The 12578-nt window shown below is 42.2% G+C and overlaps 1 protein-coding gene across 1 annotated transcript; it reads left to right on the forward strand.

Annotated features, from left to right (window-relative positions):
- Positions 1–6063: 6063 nt before the first annotated feature.
- On the forward strand, positions 6064–7338 carry g0s2 (G0/G1 switch 2). Its single transcript, XM_066703376.1, has 2 exons — positions 6064–6144; positions 6530–7338. Exon 2 carries the CDS (start codon positions 6539–6541, stop codon positions 6878–6880), a length of 342 nt encoding a protein of 113 aa, XP_066559473.1. The 5' UTR covers positions 6064–6144; positions 6530–6538; the 3' UTR covers positions 6881–7338.
- The last annotated feature ends 5240 nt before the right edge of the window (positions 7339–12578 follow it).

Genomic DNA, 12578 nt, shown 5'->3' on the forward strand with positions numbered 1-12578 from the left:
CCTTCTCAGTGTGCATTATCAGAGGCCCCTGACCCTGACTCTGCAGTGGGACAGAGATGGGACAACACCCTCACAACGCCAGAAAGTTATTCACGTAGTTTCATAAGAACATGTTAGAGAGAAAACAATGAGAATGGCGACTGTTTGAATTGCTTTTTTGCTTTCCTGAGTCTCCATTATCCAAAACATGTTAAGAGCTGCCTTCCTCAGCACGCCTGTGGCGAACCCCACCCTCGTGTTATTAACACGGCCCGACCGCAGACCCAGTCCAGACCTGTACTGGTAACATCCACATAAACCCAGCCCCTTTGTCATCCTTGAGGAATGAGTGCCCTGCAGCCGCGTTCAGACGGGAAAACTTTCCAGGGATGTTTTGTTTTGTGTTTGTTTGTTTTTTTAAACCAATTTCACATTTTTGTATCTGTAATTTGTCTGTTTGTTTTCTTGGTGTGTTTTTTTTTCAGTGACCCAAGAAAACATAGTCCAGTGCCAAATGGTTCATTATCACAAACTAGACTGAAAAATCTGGGAAAAACACCACTTACACCAATCAGTGGAGACTAATGGTGTAATAAGGCTTATTAACTCAATGACTTGAGCCACGATCATGGCAGTTGAAGTTTGAATACACAGACAGATACTTAGATAGATAGATAACCCAAAAAACACTGTTCCAATATCCGCCTTAACTTAAATATATCATTCATCATAACCCTACGAAATACATCAAAACATACTATAGTTCAGGAACGATAGCAAGGGGGTTACACTGGTTTTATTATTGATGTGTGTTTGTTTAATGACTACAGTACTGTAACCAAGTAGCCGATTTCCCTCAAAGGTGCTCATTCACCTATGTGCAATAAACAGCGCCCGAGAATGTTGAATTTTGCTGTGTAGTGGCTTGCCCGGTTGATTAAGTATGTGTCGTCACTGACTCACTTGCCAGCTCACTTTCAGACAGCCACAGATGGTCCCGAGGCAGGCGGTCAGGGGGTTGTCTTCCCACAAGAGAACCGAGCTCTGACTGGCTTGGGTGTAGTGTGATAATCCCACAGGGAGAGGCTGTTGATACTGGAAAGGGCTTTTTACTGTTCATATCCGGCAGTCCGCCTACCTCCTGTAATAGAGTGTGATATATACTTTATATCTTCGATAAGGTTTGGCTGTGCATGGCATTATCTACAGAAAGGCAAAACCAAACAAGTAGTGGTCAAATGTTTTGCCTCTTGTTTTCTTCATAGTCAGCGCTGTCTGTAACCTCAGCTATTTTGAAGACTCACCAGTCTCCTCAAATCTTTTTTTGTGTGTTGACTGCTGTCGTTTATTTTCAGTCCATGTGTGTGTGTCCATTTTCATCACATTTCGATTCTGACACTAGTTGGAGGTGAGAAATAATAGGTAGGCCATCACAGCTTAGCTGCAGCTACAGTAAGCAGTCATCTAGTCTCTCACTTGGTTTATGAACCTAACAACTCGTGGCACTATTCTTAGAGCTGGGAACTAAGAGCAGCCAATGCAGGTGGATACAATACCTGCCTTACACCACAGTCACAGGGGTCTGAACAATGATTTCTGCTTTGGCTGACTAATGCTTGACCATGACTCTTTTACAGCTCTTGTTTAGTGGTTGCCAGTAAACTCTGTCATTTATCACTTACAATAAACCTCAGAATACCTGGTGGTAATAAAACAAACAAATTAAAGGCAGCACAAGTTGCAGATCAATGTGGTTTGTGTGTTTTTTTAGGCATTACCAGCAAGAGCAGGCTATCTCCAGTCGCTGAAAGTCGCTGAGTTCTTTAGCTGTGTAAACAGCCTGTAAGCATTTCACCCAATAAAGCAGTTATCAAGTGTTATCAGATTGACTGTGGCTACAGTGTGAGACGTGAAGGCCAGGCCCCCTCAGCCCATGCTGTTCAATGTGCAGCAGGCACTGTGCACGTCGCAGCGCAACGCAACTCGCAGGTCACTCACAAACAGAGAGAGCCATAAAGAGAGAGATAGATAGAGAGAGAGAGAGAGAGAGAGAGAGAGAGAGAGAGAGAAAGAGAGAAGTTATGAAAATAGCTATATGCTATCAGCTCAACAAGGACACAACTTGTACAGCCAGACATTTGTCCTCGTGCCAAAAAAGGGCATTGAGTTTACTCTAAAGGACACTCTACAAACTCAAACAACTTTGTACATGGGCGGTTTTAAAAAAGTGACACACACACCTCAGTACAGCTGGGCAATGCAACACATAGGTGGACCTCTGTGCAATACTGCATATGTCAGGATTATGAAGGTTGCTTGTATGCTGACTAGATCACCATAAAGTAAATCGTTCATTGTTGAAATCGACACCACGTAAACAAATCGGGCAAAGATGCACGATGCGGCACAACCAAAAGCCAACAAAGCCGCTCTGGATTGGCACGTGGGTGCTGTGACGATTGTTTACAATGCATTCTTGTACCAACTTCACCACGGTATCAGTTCAGTTTGTCCTTGTCGTTAACCGCACCTTCATATCTTAATTGGTAACAATCCATCAACATGAAGGAAACTTTTGTTCTTCGAATGACTGAGCCTCTGCTTTCATCTCATACATGTAGGAACTAAACTGCCAAGCACCCAAGCCAACCCACCTGCCACACAAGTTGAACTACCTGAAAGCACTGCAAGCAAATAGGGTTAATTTCACATTATCTCAGAGGATCAAAACATTCTCAGTTCCTCTGCTTGTTCGTGTAAATCAGAATAATGTATTTGTAATATCCCCTGAGACAAAACCGTGTTAGTCAATGAATTAAGTACGTTACCTAAACTGGCACCTAAACATTCAACACCACTTGCACAACCAGATGAATCATTAAAAGAATCGGTTGCTTTATCACAGATTTCACCTGAAGACCTATCTGCAGTTCTGTAAGATATCTTTATTTTTTATTTTCGTAAGATACTTGCATTGCAATTCAATGGTTTATCTCCCAATTGGAGGATTGCTAGAACAGGAGTGGGGCAGCCCAGTGTTTCCACATCGCCACGTTTGCTATGTCCACATTGACGGTCAAAGCTGTCCAAATCACCACCATTGTCCTGCTTGCACAGATATTTGCAAACGAAGAGCAGGAATGGTGCAATCCGGGGGTGAAGCTGCTGGCCTACAGCGTACAGTAGCTCAGCTCCAGCAGGTGTGCGGTGGCCCCGTCAGGTTCTGACCAGTGCCCTGGGCTTCCTGCCGCACCTTTCTCCTTTACAGCACGTCTTTCTAAACAAAGAAGCCTTTTAGTACTATTGTTATTCGTTATTGTTTCTCTGCATATGGTGGGAAGAAAGGAAAAGAAAGAGAAAAAAGAACAATAATTGGATTTGGGTCATGAATTGCTTTTATTCCTGTTGTGAAAGTTAAGGCAATTATAATTCTTACATTTCTGTTTATATTCTTATTATTAATGCCTTTAATACCTTGTCTTTGACCTAATTCAGTGAAACCAGACATCATCGCAGTGGGACAATATTAAAGCTGGGTCAGTGGGTTTACCCTATGGTCCTGCTTAATGTCTGTGTCCACGGGGTCAGACAGTGTATGATTTCCTCAGTACAGCTATAACTGATTCATTTTTTTAAATGGCACCCCTTACACGTCTAATAACCCCCCCCCCCCCCCCATTGTGGTGGAATAGGATATATAGTTAATTAGATGGTTGAACTGATTGACTTCTTTATGGCTTCTCACAAACACATGACAGGAACACTATTTACTCCAGAAAAGTCTTGAATATGCTTTATTGTATGAAACATTTTTGTTTTGTTGTTGCTAAGTGTACCCCTAACTTTGCCACTATAATAATCCTCATCATAATGGATTACTAATTGTTTTTCAACATTAACAATCTAGTTTTTGTTTTTGAAAAAGAAAGAACAGGCTAAAAACTTGCATCAATGCATATTTTAAATGCCAAGTACTTCTGCCATGTCAAGGAAGCCACATGATGAACCCTCTCACTCCCATCAAAGGGACTGTGGACAATATATCACAGTAGGCTATAATAATAATAATAATAATAATAATAATAATAATAATAATAATAATACCTCTACAAATTCAAGCATTAGTTGTGTTTTGTTTTCTTTATAAGCCCACATTATCAGAGTATGTAAATGACAGATTATAAACGCATAACTTCCTCTTGGTTGGAGAAGAGCTCCGCACATGAATCACGCCGATGCTGTGCCTCTGTGCGGTGGCCGGGTTCATCGGGTGAGGAGGTTCAATGGTCAACAGCAGCAATAGAGGAACATGTCGTTCAGAGCTGCGTCTGGGTGGTGTTCATTAGCGTCACTGCATATTTCCGCATTACCACGCTGTCTTACTATTACTACCATTGCTTTAAATGTATGACTTATCTAAAAAGAATGTGCTTTTCTGCATCGTGGGCACATTGTGTTATTTGGAAGTTCGTTTGAGACCCCTAACCCTTCGCCTAATTCCCAGCGCTGTATCTGATACCCTGGTGTATTTTTATACCGTGCATAATTTCACTGTATGAGTGACTTTTGAGAAATGAATCAATATTGTTTCCTATACGCATTTTTTCATTCTCATTTGAGTGTTTTTACTGTAAACTATTTATTAGACTTAAATCTAATCCTGTCCTTGCATGTTTTAGAGAGCAAAAATCTAAAATAAATAAAATGCACGTTACAATTCAATGTGCAGTATCTACTGTATATAACATTGGCCAGCAACTGTCCTCCAGCAATGCAATGTGAAGCATGCTCTGGCGCTAACTAGGTGAAAGGTAAAGTAAATACTAGCCCCAGCCGGGAGCGCGGGGAGGTGTGCTTTGTTTACAGCACGTTTTCAAAGGGGCCGAGTTTAAAGCCAGTGTGACGTCACAGAGAGAAACAGCTGAGTTCCTGTTCCTAAACCCCAGTGAACTGAAACACGCGTGTCACGCTTCACTGAATCACGGTTTGTTTTTTGGATGGATCTCAGTTTATTGCACGTATAACCAGAGCCACAGATCATATACGGTCTTCTGACCAAACCAAAAAGCACGTGTGGAAAGCATATTTTAAACTTGATGTGTCTGGGGACATGCCCGTCCCAAACGTGTAAGTGTCCTGTTAAAGCAAACAAAGAAACAGACACAAAGAAACGAAATGTACATTCTCTCTTTGCTGCAGCATGAGGTCCCGTTTTACATGCATCTGTGAATAATGCACACAGTTGCGGGACAGGGGGCGAGTGCATGCTTTTAAATATTGCAGAAAAAAAAACATTTAGTTGTCTTGAATCAGTCATAATCAGTCGATCTATAAACAATGAATTGCAAATGAAAACTTTTTTGTCAAATGGGCTTTTGCTATTTTTATGCTACTTTTTTCTACAACAATAACTTTTTTTCCTGGTTCCACTTGCCTACTTAAAAACAAAAATAAAACAATACATCTCTAAACAGGACTCCCTCTCTATGTATGTATGTATGTATATATAACTATATGGTGGATTTATGTGTTTCTGTCTATTTGTCTATCTTTGATTGTTAATGGGCAGTATGTGGGGGATGGGAGGCTTTTGAACTGTTTCATTGTTAGCATCTCTTGTTGAGTTGCTGGTTTATATGGATTGGTGTATAAGTTTATAATGTGTTAATTGTTTTTATCTGTTAAATACAGTTCATTTAAAACCCCAAACCTATCTATCTCTATCTCAATCCACCACAGTATTGATAATCAATTCCAGCTCAAATAGCCCTCTTCGATGGTGAGTACGTGCGCAGTTGCATGCACTGCTGCCAGATCAGTGTTGTGCTGTTCCTCCAGAGCCCCATGGCGAAGGGTTTTTTTTTTTGGTGCAGCCGCCAACCAGATCGCGTCAATTTGACTCCCTGGCCGGAGCCCCGCAGAATCAATGCAAAGTGTCGCCACAGTTGCCTCATGCTGCCTGCGTGGCCGCCGCATGGATAGTCATAGCCCCGCCCATCTCATGAATATTCAACACGCGCTCTGGAGTGGGAGTGGCTAGTGCGCCCAGGAGCTTTAAATGTGGGAAGATCCGTCCCTCTCTCTGCACTACAAACCCGAGAAACAGCACAGGATACGAGAAGCGCATTCAAAGACCCCGGAGATAAACGACCAGAAACCGTGTTGGTGAGTATCATTACAAAGATCAAATGTTTTCTGTTGCAGAGTCATGGTGTTGGTGTTTAGATCTAGTGAGGCATGAATCGCAAAACCCGGGGTTATTTCTCCGAACGCCACCGCAAACATTGCCATGTAATAATCGATAGTACTGCCTAAATAGCTTGCTTTAAAAGTAGAATGTCGCCTTGCAATGAATTAATGTTGTGTGATGCATGCACAAACGAGAAGGTAGAGTCGGATGCGACCTGGGAAAATGTGGTTTCAAAATACACGTGTGCTTCAGCACACAGACTGCAAACTGTGGAAGTGGCATGCGTGGGCACAGCCGGGGCAACTCGACGCCAGCCTGCCGCCTGGACTCATGCCCCGCTTCTCCTTGTTCTTCCCGCAGGCTGCACAAATGGAGACCATGCAGGAGTTCATCCCCTTTGCCAAAGAGATGCTGAGCCAGAAGCCCAGCCGCAAGATGCTGAAGGTGTACCTGGTGGGCAGCGTGCTGGCCTTCCTGGGCGTTGTGATCGGAATCGTGGAGACGGTCTGCACCCCCTTCTCCTCGGAAGAGCCCCTGGACGAGGAGCTGGAGCGGCTGGCCGACCAGGGACAGCGCAGGCTGGAAGAGGAGGAGGAGGAGAGAGAGAGGGAAGAGGCTGCAGCCCGGCAGACAGAGCGCCTGCCCCCGGCCAAGCAGCAGCAGCCCATCGTCGGGCAGAGGAACACGGCCAACCGATTGCACGCCTCATAAAAAGACTCTGTATTGATGAACTGCCTACATCCTGCCATACCAATTGCAATTCTCACACACTGACATGCATATTCATGTGTGTATATATATTTAAAAACCATGCATACGCTTCCAGACGATCACTCATCCATTTGGACAACAACGAGTTAAGTGAGAAAGTCACTGGAATGTATTGTAGGTTGTTCTGGGTGTCTGGTGACCGTACTGACCCGTACTGACCCGTACTGACCGGTACTGACCGCCTCTCCCGCCGGAGCCCAGAGCACAGCCTGGTTACTGTGAAACCGTTGCTGCCGTGCAGCAGTGAAGCGCTGCCATGTTTTATGGTGTTTAAAATGTACCGTGGTACACTGCTGAAATGAACACTTTTGTACTGAATGGGAAAATCTATTGTTTCCGATGCTGTATTTGTATATTCTTTTGCACCTCAATAAATGCGTATTTTGTGTTTTTTTTAAGTCTGTGTCAAAGACTGATACTTGCAAGGTGAAAAACATATTCAGATCACATTGAGATCAAACCCTTTTGTCATTAAAACCCCATATAGTAATGCATCTTGAGAGAAAGATGTCCCCAACGCCCAGGTTAAATACCTGTTCATATTAAGCCCATAATAGATTAGTGGGGTGTATTTAAGGTGAAATTAAGTGTTATGTATTTATCTTTTAGTAACAGCAGGGTTTTTAATTTTGTTCATGTGAATTATGAACTTGAATTAATCGGGTAGTTCTTTTTGGATATTCATTATACTGTGGTGCGATTTTTCTCATCTTATGTGTGAAACTATTACAAAAGCAACCTGCTGCTATATAGTTTCAATTATGTAATGTAATTTCTTAATTGAAATGATGCTTAAAGTTCCGACGACCGGGGAGCTTAAAAAAGATGACAAATGAGACCCCTTCTGGATACTAGTGGTAAAATCATAAGAAAGTTTACAAACGATAGGAGGCCATTAATAACTAAGTGATCCAAGGATCCTATCTAGTCGGTTTCTGAATGTTCCCAAATTGTCTCTTCAGCCACATCGCTGGGGAGTTTGTTCAGATTGTGACGCCTCTCTGTGTGAAGAAGTGTCTCCTGTTTTCTGTCTTGAATGCCTTGAAGCCCAATTTCCATTTGTGTCCCGGGTGCGTGTGTCCCTGCTGATCTGGAAAAGCTCCTCTGGTTTGATGTGGTCGATGCCTTTCATGATTTTGAAGACTTGAATCAAGTCCCCACGTAGTCTCCTCTGTTCCAGGGTGAAAAGGTTCAGGTCCTCAGTCTCTCAGTCGGACTTTCCCTTCAGACCTGGAATAAGTCTGGTTGCTCTCCTCTGAACTGCCTCTAGAGCAGCGATATCTTTATTGAAGTGTGGAGCCCAGAACTGTCCACAGTATCCAGATGAGCTCTAACTAGTAAAACAACTACCAACTATTAAATCTTGGTTCTAATATGCGCCCTCAGATATTTGCGACATTTGCGTCAGCTTTTGTTTGTACTTTCCGCTGTATTTTGCTTCCTCGAATATTACACTATACCCTTGCCTATAACCACCTTACTCTGCGTAAAGGGTTCAGTGTTCACTTTTAAAACGAAATGCACGACATTAACACATACAACATGTATTAACATGCTGCTGTGACACGTGTTTGGATCCCAATTATAGAATGTTTTCTTTCTTCAAACAACCCCCTGTATAATGTAGTAGTTCAACTAATATGCGCTAGTGTCTTTATAATAAACCCTGTATCTGACTGTTGTTTATAAACATTTGTACATACACTCACCTAAAGGATTATTAGGAACACCTGTTCAATTTCTCATTAATGCAATTATCTAACCAACCAATCACATGGCAGTTGCTTCAATGCATTTAGGGGTGTGGTCCTGGTCAAGACAATCTCCTGAACTCCAAACTGAATGTCTGAATGGGATAGAAAGGTGATTTAAGCAATTTTGAGCGTGGCATGGTTGTTGGTGCCAGACGGGCCGGTCTGAGTATTTCACAATCTGCTCAGTTACTGGGATTTTCACGCACAACCATTTCTAGGGTTTACAAAGAATGGTGTGAAAAGGGAAAAACATCCAGTATGTGGCAGTCCTGTGGGCGAAAATGCCTTGTTGATGCTAGAGGTCAGAGGAGAATGGGCCGACTGACTCAAGCTGATAGAAGAGCAACTTTGACTGAAATAACCACTCGTTACAACCGAGGTATGCAGCAAAGCATTTGTGAAGCCACAACACGTACAACCTTGAGGCGGATGGGCTACAACAGCAGAAGACCCCACCGGGTACCACTCATCTCCACTACAAATCGGAAAAAGAGGCTACAATTTGCACAAGCTCACCAAAATTGGACAGTTGAAGACTGGAAAAATGTTGCCTGGTCTGATGAGTCTCGATTTCTGTTGAGACATTCAGATGGTAGAGTCAGAATTTGGCGTAAACAGAATGAGAACATGGATCCATCATGCCTTGTTACCACTGTGCAGGCTGGTGGTGGTGGTGTAATGGTGTGGGGGATGTTTTCCTGGCACACTTTAGGCCCCTTAGTGCCAATTGGGCATCGTTTAAATGCCACGGCCTACCTGAGCATTGTTTCTGACCATGTCCATCCCTTTATGACCACCATGTACCCATCCTCTGATGGCTACTTCCAGCAGGATAATGCACCATGTCACAAAGGTCGAATCATTTCAAATTGGTTTCTTGAACATGACAATGAGTTCACTGTACTAAACTGGCCCCCACAGTCACCAGATCTCAACCCAATAGAGCATCTTTGGGATGTGGTGGAACGGGAGCTTCGTGCCCTGGATGTGCATCCCACAAATCTCCATCAACTGCAAGATGCTATCCTATCATTATGGGCCAACATTTCTAAAGAATGCTTTCAGCACCTTGTTGAATCAATGCCACGTAGAATTAAGGCAGTTCTGAAGGCGAAAGGGGGTCAAACACAGTATTAGTATGGTGTTCCTAATAATCCTTTAGGTGAGTGTATAGCATTGCAGCTTTATAGCAGCACATAAATATCACCTGAGGCACTATTTTATAATTGGAGGGGTTCATATGTTTATTAAGGCTGATCCATTGATCACTCAGATGCCACTAATCAATACTGCAGATCTGTGCTGTGGTATAAGTGAGTGGAAAGGATCATGTAGGTCTAATTTCTCTCTGCAACTTGTAATCACTGTTCCCCTGGCTGTTGCTTCTATATTTAACTTTGCCTAATGTACTATCACCATATTTCCCCCAGGCATTGATATGAGGTTTAAGTATGGACTCAGATAATGGTTACTGTAGCCATATCTTGACTGCCACTATTGTTAAAGAACTGAGAATGACCTTGTAAAGTAGCTGTCTCCCTGGAACAGCCTTTAAACATGGTAATAAGTAACAATACAGGTCTGCCAAGCCTAAAGAAAACAAAGTAACCATCAATGTCGTAAACACGTGCAGGCCTTTGATTGAATTGGCACCCAGTAACCAGAACCAAATCAAATCAAACCTTTTTGACTTTGGCAAACTACCAGCGTGTATCATTGTATTGTTCTTGGTGCCCATTTTTAGGTCCCTCTGAGCAAGTGGGTCAATGTTTTATTTTAATCTGGCCCTTCAGTAACCAATCCAGTGCCACATTTAATTTGATCTAGTTAAGATATAACTCTCTACTCTCCCTGGAGCTGCTGTCTGAATGACTGGACTGGCACGTTTCAGTGCTAAAAATAGCAAGAGGCAACGGGGGAGGAATGAAGGTCAGGGAATAGGATATTAATCAGGGTTAGATTTACTGGAAACTGTTACTGAAGAATATTTGGAGCGAGTGTGTGCATTAAGGAAGCCCAACAATATCCTCGTTTGGTTTCAGTGGCCATTAATGAGTCCCTTAACTGTTGCAACATGATCCTCTCCCTGATCTGCAAACTAACTAGATACTAAGACACCGTTCTCTGATTTGCAGCCTGTAAAGCTTTACCGCCAGTACAGTGTTGCTTTACACTGTGGAAGATCAGTCAAAATGTAACTTTCTCTGTAGTTCTCATTTTAATTCACTCCCATGCTTGCTATGGTGATATATAATCACTTACCTCATTTGCTATAGTTGCTGTATTTGCCTTTATTAGTAATAACTTATTTGCATTGGAGCACTATTCTGCCTTGATCCTATCCTGGGTACTTGGTGGACATCAGCTTCTATTTTTGGTGTTGTTTTCTCCTTAACGATGATACTAATAGTAAAAAACATTTCTCTTCCTAATGTAGGGCAGTAAAAGGAGGTCTGCTAACAGCTTCTCTGCCTATGTAACCTTTGCTTTATTTTGACACTGGGAAACCTTTCACCAACTTCCACCTGAGGAAAAACAAAAACTCCCATTTGAAATGGATTTAAAAACTAGAATCAACAAACAGCCACTAACAAATCACCCCTGGGGACTTGCCTAATGGCTGCAGGCGATGGCTTTCACTGGCGTTTAAATACAGATACGGAGTAAACAAAAGATTCGCACTAATGCCTTTGCAGATGTTTTACAGGAAACTCAATACATCAACTCACATTTCAGAATAGAAAATACAAGAAAACCCACGAGAGTGCACAACTGAACTCCTCTCTGCGTTGTCACCTATCACGGCCCACTGTGGAGGATCAGATCACATATACATTTTATATGTTTTTGTATTTTTACCTTGTATTTGTTTTCCTTTCCTCCGTGCTGAATGGTTTATTTTATGTTGGATTAGTTTATTTAAACTGTTAAAGGTTTATGTATTTATTTTATGTATTTATTTTGTTGTTGTCTGTTTATCATTCTGTAAAGCGCTCTGTGGCTACGCTATACAAATCAAAAAATGATTGATTGATTGATTGATATCACTATAGCCTACGTTCATCGACATCCTAGCATACTATTCTCCCGGTCTTTATTTGCTAAATGTGATAGATCTTTTACCACATGCATTATATTGTACCATATTTTACAGTCTGGTGGCACCACTCTCAGCTATGTTCACATTTTTACAGAAGACGATTTGCAGATCAACACTCTTGTGCTCTCAGATACTGAATGCAGATGGCAATCAGATTTGTTGTGTCTCCTTCGGCAGAAAGTACTGGTGCCCAATACTTAATTACCCCTCACCAAATCTTCTTCCAATGGATACGGACTTCTGTGACACAGCCTTGAGTTTTTTTCCTGTTCAGACTGCCATGGGAATCGATAGTAGTGGCCAAAGTGTAGGCGACTCAGGCTGAAGTGGAACCGGCAGTCCAAGGGTCACTGTGGGTCTCCATGTGTTTAAAGATAGTCAATAAATAACGCTCAATGGCAAGCCCTGGAGGTGTAGCACCGATGGAGAAATAATCAATGGAGTTGTGCGATTGTGTTGACATTGCCCTGTATCTGATGAGGAGATAGCATTGTGTACACTTTCCTTCTTGGATTAGGAGGCTAATAAAACCGTGTGAAATTAGCTCGTGTTGATACTTTCTCCGTGTGATTAGGGCTGTAGTAAATTTAGGGTGGGTGGGGGGGTATAGAGAATTCATATTTCCTTACTACTACCCCAGAAACAGTTCAAAGTAAGTTACCTAGGCCTCTTTTATTTTATTTGAGTCCAAGTTGAATCTTAACCCAGCGCTCTGAAACCAGGAGATTAATAAGTAAAACATTAAATGTAAAAGCAATGATGTTTAATTATTCCAAAATTAATT

This window comes from Amia ocellicauda, chromosome 5 (genome assembly GCF_036373705.1).
Source record: "Amia ocellicauda isolate fAmiCal2 chromosome 5, fAmiCal2.hap1, whole genome shotgun sequence".
Classification (NCBI taxonomy): Eukaryota; Metazoa; Chordata; class Actinopteri; order Amiiformes; family Amiidae; genus Amia; species Amia ocellicauda.

What these genes read in the sequence shown, in the direction of transcription:
- g0s2 (XM_066703376.1), top strand. Translation starts at nt 6,539, where the DNA reads ATGGAGACCATGCAGGAGTTCATCCCCTTTGCCAAAGAGATGCTGAGC.